The sequence below is a fragment of the Podarcis muralis genome, chromosome 13 (assembly GCF_964188315.1).
Source record: "Podarcis muralis chromosome 13, rPodMur119.hap1.1, whole genome shotgun sequence".
In the NCBI taxonomy this organism is placed as follows: Eukaryota; Metazoa; Chordata; class Lepidosauria; order Squamata; family Lacertidae; genus Podarcis; species Podarcis muralis.
In genome coordinates, this window is record NC_135667.1 from 50,832,289 (window position 1) to 50,856,581 (window position 24,293).

The window sequence follows — 24,293 nt, forward strand, 5'->3', positions numbered from 1 at the left end:
GCACGCTTTCTCCCATTGACTGCCTCCTGAGGTGGACCAATTATGCCCAAGAAATGTCAAGTAGGATGCAATCACATCCTTATTCGGATGCTCTGGTTTCGACAGGAGGGCTTTCTGGAGTCTTAAAAAAGAAACCATTCAGCTCACTCGTCTATTTCCAGGGCTCAACGCAATGGCCAGCCTTTCTCCACCAAACTCCACTCATACACACAAGTAGCCAGGCCTGGTCCACCCAGGACGTGGGGTGAAGCAACCGCCTGAGGCAGAAGAAGCCCCCAGGACAGTGCCTCCAGGATGCCTCGCCCGTCCTGCCACCAGCATTGGTTTCAAATTCTGGTGAAATCTTGCTAGATCTTGTCCAAATCTCATGATGTCAGGATGCTGTCAGCCGCTCCTGGCTGGTTGCCCAGGAAAGTAATAAAGACAAGGGAAAGTATCTTACCGTCCTTTTTTATTTCAATCTTCACAGAGAGAGGCTATAGAAACCATCCTCTTGGATAATGGTGTTGTCCCGAGTGAATCTACACACACACAGATACCCCGCCTCTCCCACATTCCTTGTTTGTCACTTCTACGGGTGCTGCTACATGCCCTCTGTCTTTGAGCTCTTTGCTCTCCTACTTTTAAGGATTGCCAGGTTCTGGGAGATGAGGGGTCTGGAATGCTTTCTAAAGACACCATGTCAGCCGACTGCTGTTCCAGTCCTGCCTCCCCCTCTCCCATGATTTCTCAACTCTGCCCTTCATCTGCCTCTGAGCTGCTACCTCCCTCAAACCCCTGTTGTAAATCTATACAGTGGTACCTCGGGTTAAGAACTTAATTCATTCTGGAGGTCTGTTCTTAACCTGAAAGTGTTCTTAACCTGAGGTACCACTTTATAATAATAATAATTTATTATTTATACCCCGCCCATCTGGCTGGGTTTCCCCAGCCACTCTGGGCGGTTTCCAACAAAACACTAAAATACAATAACCTATTAAACATTAAAAGCTTCCCGAAACAGGGCTGCCTTCAGATGTCTTCTAAAAGTTTGGTAGTTATTTTTCTCTTTGACATCTGGTGGGAGGGCATTCCACAGGGCGGGCGCCACCACCGAGAAGGCCCTCTGCCTGGTTCCCTGTAACTTCACTTCTCACAGTGAGGGAACCGCCAGAAGGTCCTCGGCGCTGGACCTCAGTGTCCGGGCAGAGCAATGGATACCTTCAGGTATACTGGACCGAGGACGTTTAGGGCTTTAAAGGTCAGCACCAACACTTTGAATTGTGCTCGGAAATGTAGTGGGAGCCGGTGTAGGTCTTTCAAGACTGGAGTTTAGCTAATGGGGCCTCCCGCTGCCGCCGCGCCGCCACCATGCGATTTCTGTTCTCATCCTGAAGCAAAGTTCTTAACCCAAGGTACTATTTCTGAGTTAGCGGAGTTTGTAACCTGAAGCGTCTGTAACCTGAGGTACCACTGTACTGTCTTCCTATTCCTTCTCCCTGAAAGGGTCAGGATAGGGAGGCAGTCTCCACCATTTCTCCTCTGCCCAGGCCCTGACACATGAAGCACAACAGTTCTTGTGAGATCTTGTGGGAATTAAAGGAACTCCATCGGCTTCTAGTCGATTTCAGAGCACACTTCGAAGTCAATATGTGCCAATGCAGATTTGGGGAATGTTTTTAAAGGTTGTCTTGTTTTATTCTTATTTTGGCTGTTCCTATGCTAAATGCCTTCCTGCTGTTCTGGAAAGGCAGAAAGAAAGTGGCTAACATTTCCCACATGCATGCCACTTTATCTGCATGAAGCATTAATTATCAACCCCTTTCCTCTGGGGAGCGTGTAAATTGGAGGGTGTGTGTGAGAGAGACCTCTCCCCACCCCACTCTTCAAAGAGCTTTTGCTGCACATTACCAAATCAGCAATTCACTGATAAATGTGGCTCAATGGGAAAACTTTAGGAATTCATATAAAACCACTCCAGTGATGGATTTATACCATTCCAACGTTGTTCTACTCAGAAGGAAAATGGCTACCAGGGGAGAAGCTTGGGACATGGCTAGGGACCAGCAATCATCCCAGAAGCATGAGACCAGGTACTCAGCAGCCCCACTAAAAGGTAAAGGTACCCCTGCCCGTACGGGCCAGTCTTTACAGACTCTGGGGTTGTGCGCCCATCTCACTCAAGAGGCCGGGGGCCAGCGCTGTCCGGAGACACTTCCGGGTCACGTGGCCAGCGTGACAAAGCTGCATCTGGAGAGCCAGCGCAGCACACGGAACGCCGTTTACCTTCCTGCTGGTAAGCGGTCCCTATTTATCTACTTGCACCCGGGGGTGCTTTCGAACTGCTAGGTTGGCAAGCGCTGGGACCGAGCAGCGGGAGCGCACCCCGCTGCGGGGATTCGAACCGCCGACCTTTCGATCGGCAAGCTCTAGGCGCTGAGGCTTTTACCCACAGCGCCATCCGCGTCCCCTATTGGTGGCATCCTGACACCTGAGTGTCAGACAGGTAGTCATTCCAAGAATAATAGCAAACCCAACCTCCAGTGGGTTTTGGGGTCTTGGTCAAGACAAAATGGTGTGCTTAACTCGGCTGGGAAAACAGGAAAATCTAAATACTTACCTTTGTTTCACCTGAAGGGTGAGAGGTGGAGGTCAGGTGAGGGAAAGGGCAAGCCTGGTGCTCAGGTATCTGTCAGAAGACCCCTCCTAATTTATGACATAAAGGTAAAGGTAAAGGGACCCCTGACCATTAGGTCCAGTCTTGACCGACTCTGGGGTTGTGGCGCTCATCTCGTTTTATTGGCCGAGGGAGCTTGCGTACAGCTTCTGGGTCAAGTGGCCAGCATGACTAAGCCGCTTCTGACGAACCAGAGCAGCGCACAGAAACGCCATTTACCTTCCCGCCGAGCGGTACCTATTTATCCACTTGCACTTTGACGTGCTTTCAAACTGCCAGGTTGGCAGGAGCAGAGACCGAGCAACGGGAGCTCACCCCGTCGCAGGGATTTGAACCGCCGACCTTCTGATCGGCAAGCCCTAGGCTCTGTGGTTTAACCCACAGCGCCACCCGCGTCCCTTAATTTATGACATAGTTATGACGCGGGTGGCGCTGTGGGTAAAACCTCAGTGCCTAGGGCTTGTCGATCGCATGGTCGGCGGTTCGAATCCCTGCGGCGGGGTGAGCTCCCGTCTTTCGGTCCCAGCTCCGGCCCACCTAGCAGTTCGAAAGCACCCCTAAGTGCAAGTAGATAAATAGGTACCGCTTTATAGCGGGAAGGTAAACGGCATTTCTGTGTGCTGCGCTGGTGCTGGCTCGCCAGAGCAGCTTCGTCACGCTGGCCACGTGAACTGGAAGTGTCTCTGGACAGCGCTGGCCCCCGGCCTCTTAAGTGAGATGGGCGCACAACCCTAGAGTCGGACACGATTGGCCCGTAAGGGCAGGGGTACCTTTACCTTTACCTTTACCTTTATGACCAATATATGATGTTTTACTAAGGGTGTCATGTGTAGTTTGAGAAACTTATAAAAAGAAGAGCCATCCTTTGTTCGGGGGTTCTTTCTGCTTCTTCCATGTGGTAGTTTGAAGTCTTGTTGCAAAATAAAGATCAGGCCTACTGGCTGCTGTTTTGCTCCTATACTGGTGTCTTTGTTTGACAATGCAAGTGAGCTGGGGAATTTTCGTTTAACAAGTGACAGGGATTGAGCATAGTGTTCTTAAGCTATCGTCCATCAAGGAACTACCCAGTCCCAAGCCTGTCTGTCTTTAGTAGATTGCTGCATTGTGCACCTCCAGAGACATGCTGGCAACACACCCTCCCTTTTCTACTACTGTCCTAGAATGAAGTGCATATCCCCTAAGCAGCAGGGGTTACAAAAATGGAGACAGAGATGCTTACTTCCTGCTGAGGGTCGCTAACAAAAGTTTTCTTCCTGCAGATTGCTAGCTTCTGGATAATTCATATTTTGGGAACTCAGAAAACGCTTAATGGATGGAATGTGTCCAAGTTGTTGTGAAGGCAGAATTGTGAAACCAAACAAGCTTCAATTTCAAGATAGAGGAGAAAACTAGGGGTTTGTGGGATAGTCCCTAAGCTATCAATGGAGACTTTCTGTCTCCCTCTAGATCTGACGTGAGGATTAAACAATCTCTTGGAGGGTTGCATCCTCCTCTGTGCTCAGACTGTATCTATGCTCAACCTGTAAACAACTCAAATATTACAAAACAGTATACACCTTCGGTGACCTCCTCCCAAGGGAAACTAAACTTGGGTAAGCTGTGTGGCTCTGGAACTTCTCGCTGCTCAGAGAAGAGGGGTGAACGTAAAAATATCTCGCTATGTCAATGTGATGTTATGGGCTGGGTGTGAACCAGGAAATCCTGGGTTCGAATCACTGCGCTACCATGAAGTTCACCTGGTTGTTATGAAAATAAAATGGGGTAACAGCGCCTCACCCACACGGCTGAGAGAGTTCCTTGAAGGAGAGGCAGGGGACAAAAGTAGTAAATGAGATGTAGGGAAATTGAGTTACCAGAAGAAAACGCCCAAGTCTAGAATTTGTTCTCATGTGTCACATTAGATAGTTACTAATCTATCCCTTTTCTTGCTCAGATTTCTTATCTTTATATTAAAGTCATTTAAATAAAAAAATAAAAAAGCAAATGGAATAAAGCTGATAAAGACACTTTTCCTGCTAAATCTCTTCAATGTCCAGTTAAGCATATCTCAGCTGATAAATACTTCTCTCCTCATATTCCTCTTTCTGTCCTCTCCCATTTGTCCTGGGCTCTTTATATAGGCAAATACACAGATCCAGGTAGCTTCAAAAAAGGACTCCCAGGGTTGGCTCAGTAACCTTTGCTGCCTGAAATGGAGGGCAAGATGCCGCCCTCATTCCATGTATAGAAGATGATTGGATCTGCAGGTGAATCTTATTCCCAACACTGAAAATGGGGCAGTAACTTCTGCCGCACCTGAGGGCAGAAGCTATCTTAGAGGGGAGGCCACGTGGCTCAAAGTTCTGGGCTTCAGCACCTCCCACCTAAAAGGGGCTAAAATGAATGGGAAGGTGGCCCTGTGGAATGGGAAGCACCTCCCATAGGAGGCTCCCAGTCTGGAGAGCCTAACACATAATTAGGAGATCAGATACATAGAGCTGTAATAGGAATGACATAAGACTATCTGTGGAGGAGTGAGCAGCTGGAGAGGACTGGACTGTATTCACATTGCTGGCTTATTTTATCCAGCATCCCTGAAAGAAGGAAAAGGAAGGAGCAATGGTGACAGAAAATCTCCTCAGAGAGCGATAGCTTATAAAACGCAGAGCTGGTGGCACATTTCTACCTTGGGAAATTTGGAAGCTGTGACTGGTGTGGCTGCCTTGACTGATCTCCTGTATAGCTACATGAGATTTTCCATGGTGCTTCTCCGAAGGACAGAGTCTAATCCTTCATGCTGACATCTCCCTGGAGTTTTGATTTACTCTTTGGCTCACCCACAGCTTGCATTTCCACACACGGCTGGGTGTTGCACCACAGACATCCCCATGAAAGACCTTCCATTCACAATCTACCCTGCCTGTCACACCAGTCGGTGCAAGAGCTCCATATTTCAGAAACGTTCTCGGAGCGTGGATGGTTTATTCCAAACTGGGTCTGGAACCCACCTTGGCTATGAGAACTATGATCTTTGGGGCCTGCAGGGGTAAGTAACATGAGCTCTGTCTGATTTGTTAATTGCTTTGAAGAATGTCGTTTACATGAACTTCGTGCTTGCAAATTCAGAGTGGATCCTATGTGGAGAGGGGCTCCTGATCATCTGCTTTCCTCTAATCCCAATTTATAAAGTTCTGGCATAAAAAAGGGTGTCTGTACCTCCACCAAGAAACAGTTGAGCAGGGGTTGTTGCTTTTAACCAAATAATTGCCCCAGTGTGATGGAAGAATCTGCAACTACACGCCAGATTTCTGCTTATTTTCTAAACAGGACAGGGTCCTCTGTTGGGGTTAGAATTTTAGAAGTAGAATACTCTGTACCCATATTCTCTCATTATAATCCAAACATCTCTTAGGGCTTTCCCCTGCTTCTTGCACGGGAGCTTTCCTCGCAAAAACCCACTCTTTACAGCTGAACTGGAGCAAATGGCGATCCACAGAAGACTCAAATTGCTGTTTGTAGTGCTTCAACTTTAAAGAGCAGGTTTTCATGCAGAAGGCTCCGGGGCAAAAAAAGACTGTCATTTGGACACGGAGCTTTAAAGCTCTTACCTGTGCCTGGAAAGCGTGGGGTGAAAGGTAAGAGTGGATAAGACCTTATTTGAGCTATTCTTTGGTAATGCGAATTTAACAGAAGACATTGTTTGCAAGAGTGGAGATAAGAAAGAGTAGATGTATATTCATCAGAGTAAGAAGTAGGGGATAAGACTTATCGCAGTAGGAGATCAACTCTCAACAGGTGAAAGAGAGGGGAATAGCAAAGTCTGATTTCATCAGGTCTGTTTCAGACTCAGTACTTTAAAGATCAATTCCTAAGGAGCAAAAGGTGGTAACTTGACATTGTTTTAGATGCACTGTGAGAACTTGTAATTGGAAAAAGTGACAGAGAGCTCAGTTTTCAGGGTGATTCTGAGTTCATGCTGAATCCCCATTTATTTATCCAGTGGTTGTATGGAAATTTTACACAAACCACTCTGCTGTATGCCCTCCGACATAGGAAGTCTCTGGATTAGAGAATGAAAACTTAGCTAATGTGGTTTGGTGTGTGTGCACACACAAATGCATACAAACTTTTAAAGGCACCGAGTCTGGGACAGGGTGGGGGAAGAGAAGGGAGCAACCCAGAGTGGCTTAGTTGGTCATGGCTCAATCCTCCTTCCTAGGGGACTCTGGGAAATGTAGCTCTCTCAGGGCAAATGGAGGTCTTCTATCAACCCTCAGAACTGCTAACAAACGACAGCTCTTGGGATTCTTTGGGGGGGGGGAGCCATGCAGTGCCAGATTTACGTATGAGCTAAACAAGCTATAGCTTAGGGCCCCACTCTCTTGGGGGGCCTCCCAAAAATATACTTCTTCTTAATTGTATTTCACTATTAATATACATCTTCACAAAATTAAAAGACGCCTGCTTCTTGGGAGAAAAGCAATGACAAACCTAGACAGCATCTTAAAAAGCAGAGACATCACCTTACCAACAAAGGTCCGTATAGTAAAAGCTATGGTTTTCCCAGTAGTGATGTATGGAAGTAAGAGCTGGACCATAAAGAAGGCTGATCGCCAAAGAATTGATGCTTTTGAATTATGGTGCTGGAGGAGACTCTTGAGAGTCCCATGGACTGCAAGAAGATCAAACCTCTCCATTCTTAAGGAAATCAGCCCTGAGTGCTCACTGGAAGGACAGATCGTGAAGCTGAGGCTCCAGTACTTTGGCCACCTCATGAGAAGAGAAGACTCCCTGGAAAAGACCCTGATGTTGGGAAAGATGGAGGGCACAAGGAGAAGGGGACTACAGAGGACGAGATGGTTGGACAGTGTTCTCGAAGCTACCAGCATGAGTTTGACCAAACTGCAGGAGGCAGTGGAAGACAGGAGTGCCTGAGGTGCTCTGGTCCGTGGCGTCATGAAGAGTCGGACACGACTAAATGACTAAACAACAACAACAACAAAATAATAATGGACACTATAGCCTCACTTCTCCTCTGAAACAGGAATCTTCTTTTCGAAAAGTTCAAGCGTGTAGATACACATGCTTAACATTTCTTCCCAACTCTTTCAACTTTAAGCAAGCATCCTGGAACTGCATGAAGCAAGCCAAAGGACAGGTTGGGGGCCCAGCTCTCTGCCTCATCCTCCGGCTTGCTACTTTTCCTGCTGTACAACCTTGAGCTGCTGCTGCAATTTACAGTCATATTTTTTTTCACCCACCCACTAAATGGAAAATTGGCACAAGTTGTGCTGCTTTACCAGTTACACCCAGACACTAGGCGAATGGCACCGTTTTCATTGCCAGGCTGCAATGGTGCCCTTTGGATGTTTCCACGCACAAATGCTCTCTTCCAAATTAAAACCCTCTTCTTTTCCCCCCAGTAAGTTCGGCTTTTCTTCCCAGAAAACAAATCCTCCAAGCCATTCCTGTCATTTAATGGTCCTTCCTGTGAGGTGGTCGACTTTCAACCTCATCTGGGGAGCGGTGCCTTTAAGAGGGAAGTGACAGGAGTTCAGCTGGCGAAGGCTCTTTCTCTCCAGCCTGAGCATGCAGTGATAAGGAAAGACTTTAATCCGCTGTCTGTCCTCCTGTCACGAAGCTGTTAAAGGCACTGAAAATGATTTCAAGCAGAAGGCTGGCAGGTGGTGCAAGTTGCTCTTGAGCAAGACATCGTAGGATTGTGGCACACGTTTCGTTGTCTCCAAGTATGTAAGCAAACGGGAGTTGCCAAGTCCTGAAACCAAACATTCTGGTTCCTGGGTGGGCTTTGCACACAAAATGTGTCATTCGGAGTGGGGGGGGGCAGCTCTGGTGAATCTCAGGAGTTTTGTTTTTTTTATGTCTAGAATTACCCGGCATTTTCAGGTCTTTTGGGAGGGTGGCGAAGCAGAGTCCAGCACAAGAGGGAGGGGGAGCGGCGTTGCGCCCTCATGTGCCAAATCCTCTTTATCCATCCGCACTGTGCATTTAAAGCAATATCATGCCAGTTTAAACAGTCATGGCTTCAGGGCCGGATTTAGGTTTGATGAGGCCCTAAGCTCCTGAAGGTAATGGGGCCCTTTATATGTCCAGCTGTCCTTTGTCAACAACAAATTGTCGCTGTTTTTTGTGTTGAATATATGCTATATGGAAATTTATGGACCTAATAGGTATCTAAAGCCATTTGTGTGTAACAAAATATGTATTTTATCTAAGTAATTTTTGAACTGACATACAGTTAAGAAGCAGTATTAAGGAGACTGCTGTCACTATCTGCAGCGATCATGGAACCCAAGAAAGGACGCTGAAATCTGAGGGTGGGAAGCTTAGAGAAGCCAAGGAACTGTTGTCATCTCCTGCTTTCATTGACTGACAGAGAGACACTGGGAAACGCAGCTCGCTGCTCAAACCTTTCCACTACGCCTGACGTTATTCGGTGGTGGGAATGTGGCATTGTGTTAAGCTGGCTGTTCTGAACACCCTTAGGGTCAAATTTGGATCCTGGGTCAGGGGAAATTGCTCCGCTTTGACTTTTGGGTGGTGGAGGAGGAAAATACCTTTAAAAGTTACAGTCACTTTGCATAGGTAAAGGTAAAGGGACCCCTGACTATTAGGTGCAGCCGCGGACGACTCTGGGGTTATGGCGCTCGTTTTGCTTTACTGGCCAAGAGAGCTGGTGTACAGCTTCTGGGTCATGTGGCCAGCCGCTTCTGGAGAACCAGAGCAGCGCATGGAAATGCCGTTTACCTTCCCGCCGGAGCGGTACCTATTTATCTACTTGCACTTTGATGTGCTTTCGAACTGCTAGGTTAGCAGGAGCAGGGACTGAGCAACGGGAGCTCACCCCATCGCAGGGATTCGAACTGCCAACCTTCTGATCGGCAAGTCCTAGGCTCTGTGGTTTAACCCACAGCGCCACCCGCATCCCTTAGTCACTTTGCATACCAGAGACTAATTTCTAGGCTGCTGAAATAAAAGATAAAACTCATGTTCGTTTTTGTCACAGCCAAAACCACCCAGCATAGATTTAATATACTGTTATGAGTTCTTGGGTGCTAAGTTTCTCGGGCAAGTAGATGTTAGAATTTAATTAAGGCTTGGGATGTCAAAAGCTAATTAAGATAGGCTAGTTGACCCATGTGTGTAATTGAGCTGTGTACTAGATGCTCCTAATCCTCCGGAACCAACAAGTGTCAAAAGCTAATTAAGCCAGGACTAAGCCAGTGAGGCGATAGACTGGAGATGATTAGGACAAGTAAGGATCAATGACAAATCTCATTTGCAAATGAGTGGCCTTCCCTCCCTCTTTCAACTGAGAGTTAGTTTTAAAAAGCAAGGCTGGTGTTTTAGATGAGAGTTTATGATTGTAGTTGGGAGTTATGCAATGGTGATAGCAAAGCAATGGGCTGGAGAGCAATGTTTGAGAGCAATGGCTGAGTTCTCCAAGGCTGCCGTAGCACTGGGTGAAGCAAGGGTATTTTGGAGTGTGGTGCTGGGAAGCCCTCCGTCATAGGCTCAGGTTGGATATACAGTGGTGCCCCGCAAGACGAATACCTCACAAGACGGAAAACCCGCAAGACGAAAGGGTTTTCCGTTTGCGAGTTGCTTCGCAAGACGAATTTCCCTATGGGCTTGCTTCGCAAGAAGAAAGCCCATAGGGAAATCTCCGGGGACCTCTTTTAAATGCTGGTGGTGGGGAGCAAAGCCTTTCCCCCCCTCTGGCCTTCAGAAGAGGTCCAGGAAGGCCGGCGGGGGCCGAAAGGCTTTGCTCCCCACCGCCAGCATTTTAAAAGCGGTCTGGGATAGCAGGGAAGCGCTTCCCGCTACCCCGGACGGCTTTTGAAGGCAGGCGGGGGGGGGGGGAGCAAAGACTTTTGCCCCCCGCCGGCCTTCAGAAGAGGTCCTGAAGTCCTCTGCTGTCCCGGGGTTTTTTAAAATGCTGGGGGTGGGAAGAAAAGCCCTTGTCCCCCCCCCCCAGCCTTCAGAAGAGGTCGGGGGACAGACTGTCCCCGGACCTGGTCTGAAGCCGGTTTCCATAGGAACGCATTGATTGATTTTCAATGCATTCCTATGGGAAACCGTGCTTCGCAAGACGAAAAACTCGCAAGAAGAAAAAACTTGCGGAACAAATTAATTTCGTCTTGCGAGGCACCACTGTATGGTAAAGGTAAAGGTAAAGGACCCTTGGATGGTTAAGTCCAGTCAAAGGCAACTATAGGGTTGCGGCGCTCATCTCGCTTTCAGGCCAAGGGAGCCGGCGTTTGTCCACATCAGCTTTCCTTGTCATGTGGCCAGCAGGACTAAACCACTTCTGGAGCAACGGGACACCGTGACGGAAGCCAGAGCGCACAGAAATGCCGTTTACCTTCCCGCTGCAGTGGTACCTATTTATCTACTTGAACTGGCTTGCTTTCAAACTGCTTGGTTAGCAGGGGCTGGGGCAGAGCAACAGGAGCTCACCCCGTCACAGGGATTCAAACCACCGACCTTCTGATTGGCAAACCCAAGAGGCTCAGTGGTTTAGACCACAGCGCCACCAGCATCTCTGCATGTGTACATAGGCCATAAAGACAACATAGTCTCCGCTGTGCCTCATTTTCCAAAAGAAAACATAGACCCTGGGGAAATGCCTGGAATCCCAAAAATCTTGCACCGCTCAGAGACTGCGGTGGCATGTAAGAGTACCTTCTATTTGCTTCCCAGTTCTCTCCCAGTTCTTTTTATATATATATATAAGATATTTATTAGCATTTTACAAAAAAAACCCAAGTTTACAGAATAAAAGAAATACAGAATAAAAAGAAAACATAGAGTAGAGGGGGGGAAATACAGAGAAAAATAAAAAAATTACCAAAAAATACATAGAGGAAAAAAAGAGGAATACCAAATACAAAAAAATAGTGACTAAAAAAAGATTAAAAATAAATAAATAAATCCATTTTTCGATGTCTTTAAGCTCATTTACTTGTTTCCTTGACCTCCTCACACCTCCCCTTTTTTGTATTCCCATTTACATAATCAATTCAGCAAATCCTTACCCTCTTTCATTTATCTTAACTCTATATCTTAACCTATTATAACTATTTATTTTCATCCATTATCAATCCATATTTGCATATTCTTATTAGCCTTGTTACCAATACCACTTATTTTCAATCCAACATCATTTTAACATTCATTAATTTTACAATATTTCTGCAAATAGTCTTTAAGTTTCTTCCAATCTTCTTCCACCAACTCTTCTCCCTGGTCTCGGATTCTGCCAGTCATTTCTGCCAATTCCATATAGTCCATCACCTTCATCTGCCACTCTTCCAGGGTGGGTAGATCTTGTGTCTCCCAGTTCTTAGAGAGATGGAGGCCCACAGAGAAGAGGCTGAATTGCTGGATATGATTCTGCACTCTAGTGCCAAGCGCTGTCATTTGGACATGCCAGAATATTTCATTTATCCTCTGGGCCTTGCACAGTACTCTCTCTGTCTCCGCCTGCCAGCGCAAAAGCAAAAAAAGGAATCACAGGGGGCGGGGAGCAATATCTATGGTAATAAGACTTCTGTAGCCCAAGGGAGCAGCATAACCCTGTTGCTACATGTAAACAGTACAATGTCTGCAGTTTTGCTTACAGGAATTAGCAAGTAAGAAGCAATGCAGTTCATAGCAGGACAGCGCTAGCTGTAGTTTAGCTGGTGAGTAAATCCAACCAAAAAGACATCTGATAGGTTGAGGACTGTGTTGGTGTATGCAATAAAAGAAAACCAGAAAACTTATTCTCTTGTGCAGTATGTCACCTCGAGCCGACCTGCAGCTCTGGGTTAGCTTCTCTGCCAACACCGCCTTCCACATTCTGTCATTCCGACCTGTGCCGGATTTACGTATAAGCTAAATAAGCTATAGCTTAGGGCCCCACTCTCTTGGGGGCCCCCAAAAAAATTAAAGGAAAAACACACCCAGATGTACATTTCCAAAATATAAGATAAAAAACAAATAAAATAAAACCTACATACAGCAACAGTATTTTGTGTTGTGTAGGCTCCTGTGATGGGACACGGGTGGCACTGTGGGTAAAAGCCTCAGCGCCTAGGGCTTGCCGATCGAAAGGTTGGCGGTTCGAATCCCCGTGGCGGGGTGCACTCCCGTTCTTCGGTCCCCCCAGCGCCTGCCAACCTAGCAGTTCGAAAGCACCCCCGGGTGCAAGTAGATAAATAGGGACCGCTTACTAGCGGGAAGGTAAACGGCATTTCCGTGTGCGGCTCTGGCTTGCCAGAGCAGCAATGTCACGCTGGCCACGTGACCCGGAAGTGTCTCCGGACAGCGCTGGCCCCCGGCCTCTTGAGTGAGATGGGCGCACAACCCTAGAGTCTGTCAAGACTGGCCCGTACGGGCAGGGGTACCTTTACCTTTACCTAGGCTCCTGTGATATGTAAGTAATGGGCCCCGCCTGCTAGTCTGCTCCCTAAAATATCACTGGTTTGCTCATTTCTATATACAGTGGTACCTCGGGTTACATATGCTTCAGGTTACAGACGCTTCAGGTTACAGGCTCCGCTAACTTAGAAATAGTACCTCGAGTTAAGAACTTTGCTTCAGGATGAGAACAGAAATTGTGTGGTGGTGGCGTGGCAGCAGCAGGAGGCCCCATTAGCTAAAGTGGTGCTTCAGGTTAAGAATGGTCCTCCGGAACGAATTAAGTACTTAACTTATACTTAACTGTATAGGGTGCCTACATTCTGCATGGACTGGTTATTTTGTTATGTGCAAATGGCTTTAGATACCTATTATAGTGGTACCTCGGGATGCAAATGGGATCCGTTCCGGAGCCCCGTTCGCATCCTGAAGCAAACACAACCCATGTCCGTGCATCTGCATGTGCATGGGTTGCGTTTCGCCACTTCCGCGCATGATGTCATATTGACCATCTGCACATGCGCGCGGGGCGAAACCCAGAAGTAACGCACTCCGTTACTTCCGGGTTGCCATGGAGCCCAACCCGAAAATACTTAACTTGAAGCACATTTATCCCGAGGTATGTCTGTAGGTCCATAAATTACCATATAGCATATATTCAACACAAAAAACAGCGACAATTTGTTGTTGACAAAGGACAGCTGGACATATAAAGGGCCCCATTACCTTCAGGAGCTGAGAGCATCATCAAACCCAAATCCGGCCCTGATTCCGACTTTGCACAGATAAGCTCTTCTCGGATTTTTGGAAGTGGGGAGTTGCCATACAAGCAGCTGCAAAGAACTGCATCTCCTCCAAGTGTCCCGATTTCCCAGGGACAGCCCCGGAATTACAGAAGCCATCCCAGTTTCTGATATGATCCCCTAATGTCCCACGCATATTGTGGAGAAAGTGACTTGAAAGAAGTTTTTCTCCCTCTCTCAGTACAGTGGTACCTTGGGTTACATATGGTTCAGGTTACATACGCTTCAGGTTACAGACCCCGCTAACCCAGAAATAGTACCTCGGGTTAAGAACTTTGCTTCAGGATGAGAACAGAAATTGTGCTCCAGCGGCGCGGCAGCAGCAGGAGGCCCCATTAGCTAAAGTGGTGCTTCAGGTTAAGAACAGTTTCAGGTTAAGTACAGACCTCCGGAATGAATTAAGTACTTAACCCGAGGTCCTAGAACTCAGTGGCATCCAGCAAAGATGCATGCTGAAAGATTCTGGACAGACAAAACAAAGAATTCCTTCACACAATGCATAGGTAAATTATGGAATTCAAAGCACCCCCCATAAAAGGTAGCGTTGGCAATTGTTTAAAAATAATTAAAAATCTCACCTGCAGTTAGTTTGGAAATTAAGGGCTTTATTTATTTCCGGATGCCGACTCATTCCCGCCTGGCGAAGCTGAAGGTGTCACAATTAAGTAGGAACTTTTGGTGCAGATAAACAATGTCTACCATAGGATTAAGAAAATTAATTTTGTTTGATGCAGGACAAAGATAACTCAGAGCTATAACCAGCCAGCTTCTTATACTGCCATTCAGGCTGCATTCACGCGGCAGTTTATTCAATTTTCATGACACTTCCCTGTTAGGTTCTGCATTATACTGTATTTTTTGCTCTATAAGACTCACTTTTTCCCTCCTAAAAAGTAAGGGGAAATGTGTGTGCGTCTTATGGAGTGAATGCAGGCTGCGCAGCTATCCCAGAAGCCAGAACAGCTAGAGGGATTGCTGCTTTCACTGCGCAGCAATCCCTCTTGTTGTTCTGGCTTCTGAAATTCAGATTTTTTTTTTCTTGTTTTCCTCCTCCAAAAACTATGGTCTTATGGTCTGGTGCATCTTATAGAGCGAAAAATACGGTATTTGAGCTTCTGCACTATGTAAGAGCCACTTCTGGAACGATAGTGGAATATAGCCACCAGTTTGGCGCTCATTTCCATGTTTTCGGCTTCCGTAAAAACAACCCCGTTTGCAAATAATATCACAATGAGTGCTAAACTTGTGCTGTATTCCACTATAGTTTCACTATTTTGACTACCTCCACCTGCCTAATGGTAGGGCCAGTGCCCCTCCCCTAACTATCAGTCAGCATTCCGTGACCACTGAGCATGCTCAGTCCTCATAGGGCTGATTTTGGCACACACCTCTTGGGAATGAGGTTTTATTTTTTAATTTTTTTTGGACTTCTGCAAACCTCAGGGTGTTCTGAAGCCTACAGATACCTCTGTCTTGTGGTGTCTGTATGGTGCTGTTTTGGCCACATGAGGATTCACACTTGGAGAATGAGTTCGCTGTTAACAAATACGATTCTGTGCGTGTTTATCCTGCTCTTACCTTCAAGGAGTTCAAGGTGTCTCTCCAATTTATTTTTCACCCATTCTGTCCTTGTAACGATTCTGTGAGGTAGGTTGGGTTGAGAGACAGTACAGTGGTATAGTGGTACCTCGCAAGACGAATGCCTCGCAAGACAAAAAACCCGCAAGACGAAAGGGTTTTTTGTTTTTTGAGCTGCTTCGCAGGACGATTTTCCCTATGGGCTTGCTTCGCAAGACGGAAAGACGGAAACGTCTTGCAAGTTTGTTTCCTTTTTCTTAACACCGTTAATACAGTTGCGACTTGACTTCGAGGAGCAATTCATAGCACGCAGTGTGGTAGCCTTTTTTGAAGTTTTTGAAGACTTTGGTGATTTTTGAAGCTTTTCCAAAACTTTTCCGACACCGTGCTTCGCAAGACGAAAAAAATCGCAAGACAACAAAACTCGCGGAACGAATTAATTTTGTCTTGCAAGGCACCACTGTACCTCGGGCTAAGAACTTAATTCATTCCAGACGTCCGTTCTTAACCTGAAACCGTTCTTAACCCGAGATACCACTTTAGCTAATAGGGCCTCCCACTGCTGCCGCACCGCCAGAGCACGGTTTCTGTTCTCATCCTGAAGCAAAGTTCTTAACCTGAGGTACTATTTCTGGATTAGCGGAGTCTGTAACCTGAAGCGTCTGTAACCTGAAGCATCTGTAACCCGAGGTACCACTGTAACTGCCCAAGGTCACCTGGTTATCATTTTGCAATCAAACCTAGGACTGCTTGCCATGTGTTTTATTACTGTAGCGGCAGTTTTTCATCGGACCAAAAGACAGCGCAATATAATAATAATAATAATAATAATAATAATAATAATAATAATAATAATAATTAATTACTTATACCCCATCCATCTGTCTGGGCCTCCCTAGCCACACTCTGGGCAGCTCCCAACAGAATATTAAAAACACAATAAAACTTCAAACTTTAAAAACTTCCCTAAAAAGGGCTGCTTTCAGATGCCTTCTAAAAGTCAGATAGTTGTTTATTTCCTTGACATCTGATGGGAGGGCGTTCCACAGGGCGGGCACCACTACCGAGAAGGCCTTCTGCCTGGTTCCCTGTAACTTGGCTTCTTGCAGTGAGGGAACTGCCAGAAGGCCCTTGGAGCTGGACCTCAGTGTCCAGGCAGAACGATGGGGGTGGAGACGCTCCTTCAGGTGTACAGGACCGAGGCTGTTTAGGGCTTTAAAGGTCAGCACCAACACTTTGAATTGTGCTCAGAAACATACTGGGAGCCAGTGTAGGTCTTTCAGGACTGGAATTATATGGTCCTGGCGGTCGCTCCCAGTTACCAGTCTAGCTGCCGCATTCTGGATTAGTTGTAGTTTCCGGGTCACCTACAAAGGTAGCCCCACATAGAGTGCATTGGAGTAGTAAACTGTATAGTTGAACTAGAACTGGAGAAATTAGTTCACTGGATGACTTTGGATCATCTGGTGACTTCTTGCAACCTCACACACACTGCAGGGTTGTGTGTATAAATGAGGATTCAAAGAGAAGAACTATGGACACATCCCTGACCTCCTTGGGAAAGTTTGGGACAGAAAATACAACTCACAACAATTGTGTTGATTTCTTAAAAGTTCAATTTGAGATTCCAAGCGTGCATTTATTGCTTGGAAGACGGCTAATGTACCAAAAGTTTTTGTTCACAAATTTGATGAGCTTTATTTGGACTGGATGTTGCATGTTTTAATTAAGTAAATTGTTATATTGTATTTGTGGTTATTGTAAGACTGATCCTTTGTAAGCACGGGTATTTAGTTGAAGCCCTCATTCCCAGAGTGCTTGTTTGGTTCTCTCTACTTCACATCCATGGTTTAAATTATTACATGACACAGGTAACAGTTCAAACTCTTATTGAGGTCAGTTTCATGGTTAAAGGAAGTAATGTATCCTCCAAAACTCGAGACTCGGTCACATTCACATTGTTGTTGTTTAGTCGTTTAGTCGTGTCTGACTCTTCGTGACCCCATCGACCAGAGCACGCCAGGCACTCCTGTCTTCCACTGCCTCCCTCAGTTTGGTCAGACTCATGTTCATAGCTTCGAGAACACTGTCCAACCGTCTCGTCCTCTGTCGTCCCCTTCTCCTTGCGCCCTCCATCTTTCCCAACATCAGGGTCTTTTCCAGGGAGTCTTCTCTTCTCATGAGGTGGCCAAAGTATTGGAGCCTCAGCTTCAGGATCTATCCTTCCAGTGAGCACTCAGGGCTGATTTCCTTCAGAATGGATAGGTTGGATCTTCTTGCAGTCCATGGGACTCTCAAGTCACATTCACACAGTGCATCTAAAGCGGTCAGTGCCCATTTAAAGCATGTGACTTCTCCGAAAAGCTTCAGTTGTAGTTTACTCCTCACAGAGCTACAATTGCCAACACTCTTAATAAACTTTAGTTCCCAAGATTCTTTGCAGTGTGCGTCTGTGTGCCATGTGCTTTAAATGAGACAAGCTTAATTTAATTTCGGATGCCTACGAAAGACGGAAGAAAAGATTGGGGCAATGGTTCTGTTTATTAAATAGAATGATTTTGCTCACTTTTTCAGAGCACAGCAGTCAGCCAGAAGACACAGAGACTTTGAACCATGGAAGATCCTTCTCATCATTCTGGGCGCTTCGATTGCAGCAGCCATCGCCATCGGTCTCTTCGTTTACTTCATACACTTTCCGCAAGACAGAAAATATGGTAAATATTGTGTTTGATTTGTAGAACTGCTTTCTGAATGGAAGTATTGGACCTGTCACTTTTCCATGGGGTCTGGGTAAAAACCAGATCCAGTAGAATCAAAATGGTTTCCTGCAATCAAATTAAATGTTATACAGCAAATACTACAGGTCTAGAATTCGCCAACCCCACAAAAACATTGCTCCAAGGCCCAGATCCTAATGGGTCTCATCGTGATTTTTGTATGGTGATACCAGTAACAAATAATAAAACACAGTTGTGATCCATGGTCTTGATTGTGGTCTTGTGAGTATCACTTCTAAAAACAACAAGGATCCATAACTATCTGTGGCCTGGATTCATGTTTTTGCACCTTTGCAGTGCAAGAAGGCACCAGATCCATGATTTTTATGATTCACAGAATGGAGGCAAATTTGACAGTGGTTATGGGGAGGGAAAGGGACGCAGGTGGCACTGTGGGTTAAACCACAGAGCCTAGGACTTGCCAATCAGAAGGTTGGCGGTTCGAATCACCACAACGGGGTGAGCTCCTGTTGCTCAGTCCCAGCTCCTGCCAACCTAGCAGTTCGAAAGCACGTCAAAGTGCAAGTAGATTAATAGGTACTGCTCCGGCGGGAAGGTAAACGGCGATTTCGTGCGCTGCGCTGGTTTGCCAGAAGCGGCTTAGTCATGCTGGCCACAGCTGTACACCGGCTCCCTCGGCCAATAAAGCGAGATGAGCGTTACAACCCCAGAGTCGGTCACAACTGGACCTAATGGTCAGGGGTCCCTTTACCTTTATGGGGAGGGAACCATGAAATAAAAATCATTCAATTCCACTAGGATCTGTTTTACTGCATCCAATGTGTCTGAGCACACATAGATGTCTTTTCTTGCTTTCCCTTGACTCCACCCCCAGTCACTCTGCCTGCCCCCTGTACTGCTCTCTCACATCTGTCACCTTTCCCTTATTTTCTCTCAGTTGCTCCACTTTCTGTTCAGCCGCTCAAGGGCTGGTCTGAACCTTAAAAATTGCAGAGGTTTAGAAGAGGAAGTCAGAAAGAGCATCACTCTTCAAGCTTCCTCCTTCAGGTCCATGAACTTTCAGGACAAAGCTTCCTCTCCTCCCCCCACCCATTCCATCTCCACAGCCACTCCTTCCCTCATCTCCACGCCTGATCTCCTGTTTCAGACATCGTGATATATCGGAATCTCGCGCTGTTTAGCTGCTGACATATCACGATGTTGCAAACCAGATATCGCTCAGCCCTACTCTGTTGTTTAGTATACTTACAATCCTTTGCTTATTAAGGGATACCCCACATTTTCTTCCAAAAAGTGCTTTGCAGAGGTAACTACCGGAGAGTTACCAAAAGTAATGGGTCTGTGGCTTGGCTTTTGAAAAATAGGGGGGCCCTCAGTAATTAGCTAATTGGGAACCACTGCTTTATAGGAGCATAGGAAATGGCCTTACATCAAGTCAGGCCATTGGTCTCTCCAGTTCAATCTACACTGACTGGCAGCAGCTGTCTGGGGTTTCAGGATTATCTCCTGGCCCGACCTGGAGATGCTGGGAATCAGATCTGCAACCTTTCCCATGCAAATTTCATCTTCTGTCATGAGCTATGGCCCTTCCTTCAAAGTTCTAAGCCGTTTTCAAACAGCTGAGGTTACGTACACCTTCCCAGGCCCTATTCCAGAAGTCTGGTGAGCCTGAGCAGGGGGAGAGACTGGCTTGAGGTAGCCAAGTGTGGCAAGAGGGAGAGAAAATTGTTCCTCCCTTCCCTGCATGCTCATTCTGAGTTATTTAGTGGTATGTATTTATTGGTGATTCTGGAGGGACGTGGACTTTCTAGCACAGCAGAGGCCTTATCATCCCCCCACTCTTTTTCTTTTACAGATCAGAGATTAACCTACTTCAGCAGCAACTTCAAAATTATGGGCGTCCAGTACAATCCTGCTTTGTCTCGACAGTCCTCAGATCGATTTAGAGAGGCAGGAAATTGGATTGAGAAACTGGTATGTGCAATTTATTTGTTCATCTCAGTTGTTTATTTTCACTGTTTGAGATGCAAATCTTTCCAAGGCGGCTTACGAGTAACATGAAGCGACACCTAAAAGAATACGCAATAAGCAATATCAAGAAATTGGGAAGCCCTTGGGATCCTTCCCACGGGGCAGTTGCTGGGAGATGTCCCTGTGGAGGGTGGGAACAGGCTCTGAGGACATTTTTCCTTCCTGCTTGCCACCTTGGTCTCCTGGATCTTTGTCACAGGGCAGTTGGCGGTATATTATCTCCCTATTCCAGAGGGAGTCCACGGCTTCCTTGGCCAGCTAAATTCTTTCTGCGGCACCCCCGTGGGGCTCAAGAGCCCAGTTATGTCACCCCTTGCCTGCAGAGCTGGCAGCCTCACCCTTTTTCGAACACCCTCCCTTGTGGAGTGTTCCCTCAGCCTCCCCTCCTCTCCTTGGGAGTCCTCTGGGCAGCTGCTGCCCCTGATCTCTGAGCTGCCCCCAGCTCCTAAGAGAGGTGACTCCTCACACTGCCCCACAGTGGCCTGGGAAGAGGATGCCCACAGCCTTAGTGGCCCAACCGAGACTGGCCAAAGGTGAACATGAGGCCAGCACCTTACCTTGGGAGGCAGCAGTGGGCGCTGCCAGGCCTGTATGGCAGAAAGGCTCATCTGGGCACTCAGCTCCCAGTCAGGCCTTGCACACAGCAAGCACAAGAAAGGCCAGCACAGTGCCTGCCAGCCTCCCAAGTCTGTGCCCATTCCCAACAGCAAGGGCTGGCAGACTGGCTGGCTGGGCTTCCTTGCCAACTTGCCTGCTTACTCCGAGGCTGCCTCAACTCCTGGCAACCAGTGCCCCCTGACCAGCCCGAGGCACCATTCACCTGGGAAGCTTGTAGCCAGGGCTGCTGCAACAAATAGCTGTGCAAGCCTTTGGGAGGTAGAGACACAATGTTATGTACTGAGTTGAATAGGATCCAAAATGCAGCAGTCTGATTGGTCCTAGAACAATAGGATTCAGAATGCAGCAGTCTGATTGGTCCACAGGAGCCACCCAATCCAGCTCCAGATGGAAGTGAATCCGCAACCTGATTGGCCTACAGGAGAATCCTGGCATTAGCCAATCACGTGGGGCCCATTGTGTAAATAATGTATATAAAGCAGACTTTCTGGGGGAACTTCCATTCCTCCTCACCACTATGAGCTGAATAAAGAGCATGAAATCCACTCTCGACTCCGAGTATATTTCACACAAAAAGGCATCAGATGAAGGGAATGAAAGTGGGACACAGGCCAGTGATGCCCACGGCACCCCTGGCCACCATTCAAGGCCCCTGGGGTGCCATGGCACACTGGTTGAAAACCACAGCCCTGTCCTATTTTTCCACCTGTCCTCATTGCTCAGCAGTACCCATTATAGGAAATAAGAATGATGGGTGGTTGTTTTCCCCAACACCTGCTTCTCACATGGTGTCAGATCCCAGCAAAAACGGCCCATCTCACAGGTAAGGTCTGCTGAATGTGATCAAGTCGCTATCTGAACAGCTAGACTTGAATCTCTGTCCTTGGTCTGTGGTATTCATATGACGGAAAGGATTATTGATGCATTTGGACTATTTGTGGAAGGCATGGGGAACCTGGGGGGTCTCCAGATGTGGTTGGACGTTTTCACATCACTAAATTCACAGGTAGATTGAGGGGAGAACAATAGGCTTGTTTCCTCCTAAAGTGAGAGGAAATGACTAGGCCAGGGGGTCAGCAAACTTTTTCAGCTGTCCCTCAGACCTTGTGGGAGGCCGGACTATATTTTGAAGGGGGGAAAAGAACCTATGCCCCACAAATAACCCATTCCTATGCCCCACAAATAACCCAGAGATGCATTTTCAATAAAAGCACACATTCTACTCATGTAAAAACATGCTGATTCCCAGACAGTCGGCAGGCCAGATTTAGAAGGCGATTGGGCCGTATCCGGCCCCTGGGCCTTAGTTTGCCTACCCATGAACTAGGCTAAGCATGCCAGGACAGCTTACTGTACTCTGTGGGCATTGGCAGGTAACAGCTGACTTCAACTAACAAGCATAGGCAAACATTTTTAAACTGCTGAAGTTGTTCATGAAATATATGTATAGCTTTTGGCTCAGCCCTGTGTTTCATACACTCCAAGCAGGCATTAGTAAATTTAGTATGTGAGAACAGTGTTGCTTTTTCCCTGTGCAATTGATTAGTGTTCCAGTACTGTACTGGGGGAAAGTAATGTATCCAAAACAGTCTAAAGGAAAGAGTAGAAAGGCATTTGGATATTCCACACAGTTACAAAAGCGAATTCTCATTTATTGTCCTCAAAAGTGAGTGTGCATTTTGAACATTAAAGAGCTGCTGGCAGTTCTGTTGCAATTGGATTATCCTCTGGAAATTGGTTTTTAATCCATATGAATCCTTCCTTGATGTATTCATTTGCTGCCTTACTGATGATGATGATGGTGGAGATAATGTTTAATTGGTTACAGGTTTATGACTCTGGCTTTGAGAGTGCAGATGTCTTTGTTTAGACGCCTATATACTTGTTTGGTCAGTACAACAAGCAAATATTCAGTTTCCTGTTCTTCTTTAAACAATCACATGTTCACTTACTGAGAACCTAAATATATCGAACAAATGATGTTAAAAGGAGGACAGGAAACTGAGTATTTGCTTGTTGTACAGACCAAACAAATGCAACACAGGAGTTCTGCCCTAGCCTTTTCCTCAGAGACCAGTTTTGTATATGCAGGTGGAGGCATTGTACACTTGGTGGAGGCATTCAAACGTTGTTTTTTGTTTTTTTCTACCTCTACTACAACAGCCCATATGGGACATGGGTGGCACTGTGGGTTAAACCACAGTGCCTAGGACTTGTCGATCAGAAGGTCGGCGGTTCGAATCCCTGCGACGGGGTGAGCTCCCGTTGCTGGGTCCCTGCTCCTGCCAACCTAGCAGTTCGAAAGCACGTCAAAGTGCAAGTAGATAAATAGGTACTGCTCTGGCGGGAAGGTAAACGGCATTTCCGTGCGCTGCTCTGGTTCGCCAGAAGCGGCTTTGTCATGCTGGCCACATGACCCAGAAGCTGTATGCCGGCTCCCTCGGCCAATAAAGCGAGATGAGCGCTGCAACCCCAGAGTTGAGCACGACTGGACCTAATGGTCAGGGGTCCCTTTACCTTTACCTTTTTTACAACAGCCCATAAGGTAGGCCAGGATTATTAATTCCATAGTGCAAATTGCGGGGAAAGATTGAGAGTGAGAGAAGAGAAGCTTGGCTCCTCAGGCTGTTTAGTGAGTCAATGGCTGAGGTGAAAACAATAGGACCGGAAGCACAATTTGGGTAGGCTTGTGGCGGCATACGGGGAACGAAGATGGAAAAAACCTGCTATTGGATATATTCAAGATTGTAAAAAGGCAGTGAATTTTAGGGACATGGGTTGTGGTTATATCGGTGTATGTATCAACATTATCCACATTTTGCAGGGGGGTCGGACTAGATGAGCCTTGTGGTTCCTTCCAACTCTACAATTCTATGACTAAGTAGACACCCCCAAACTTTAAAAAAAAATTAAATTGAAGAGATTTGTGCGTTTGGTGTGCATAACATAGGTCCATGGCACCGTTATATAGCAATAATCTGTGACAGTGAATAGTCTGGGGCGATAAGTGATCCTGAGCAAATAGGGCCAGATTTAGGTTTGATGAGGCCCTGAGCTACTGGAGGTAATGGGGCCCTTTATATGTCCAGCTGTCCTTTATCAACAACAAATTGTCGCTGTTTTTTGTGTTGAATATATGTCCATTAAACTTTAATTAGTTTAATGTTAAGTAAACGTCCAGTGCGCTTCCAACGCCATAAATCTTATCTCAGCAGAGAATTTTGTGCAGCGGTTGAAGAAGGCAGGAGAGTCAGTAGCTTTCAATGAAGAATCCTGGAGCAAGCACTTTGGAACTCAGGAAAAACTTTATTTACAAAAAACCCCTGGCGATAAAGCACACATGCTTTTATCTCCGGCATAAAGAAAACTTTACTCTAAACTTAACTCATATCAGCAAACACGCCCATGGCCACAAACAGTCTGCGAGTCAGGTCAAGGGGGAAGGGACAAACACACGGGTGAACT

At 46.6% G+C, this 24,293-nt stretch overlaps 1 protein-coding gene across 1 annotated transcript in view; it reads left to right on the forward strand.

The window, feature by feature from the left end:
• Positions 1-2,031: 2,031 nt before the first annotated feature.
• LOC114582552 (transmembrane protease serine 11E-like) overlaps positions 2,032-24,293 on the forward strand; it is a 73,424-nt gene continuing 51,162 nt past the window's right edge. Inside the window, exons 1-3 of the mRNA XM_028703648.2 lie at positions 2,032-2,072; positions 18,016-18,155; positions 20,035-20,153. Coding sequence (XP_028559481.2) covers positions 2,032-2,072; positions 18,016-18,155; positions 20,035-20,153 — 300 coding nt within the window. The remainder of the gene's footprint in view (positions 2,073-18,015; positions 18,156-20,034; positions 20,154-24,293) is intronic.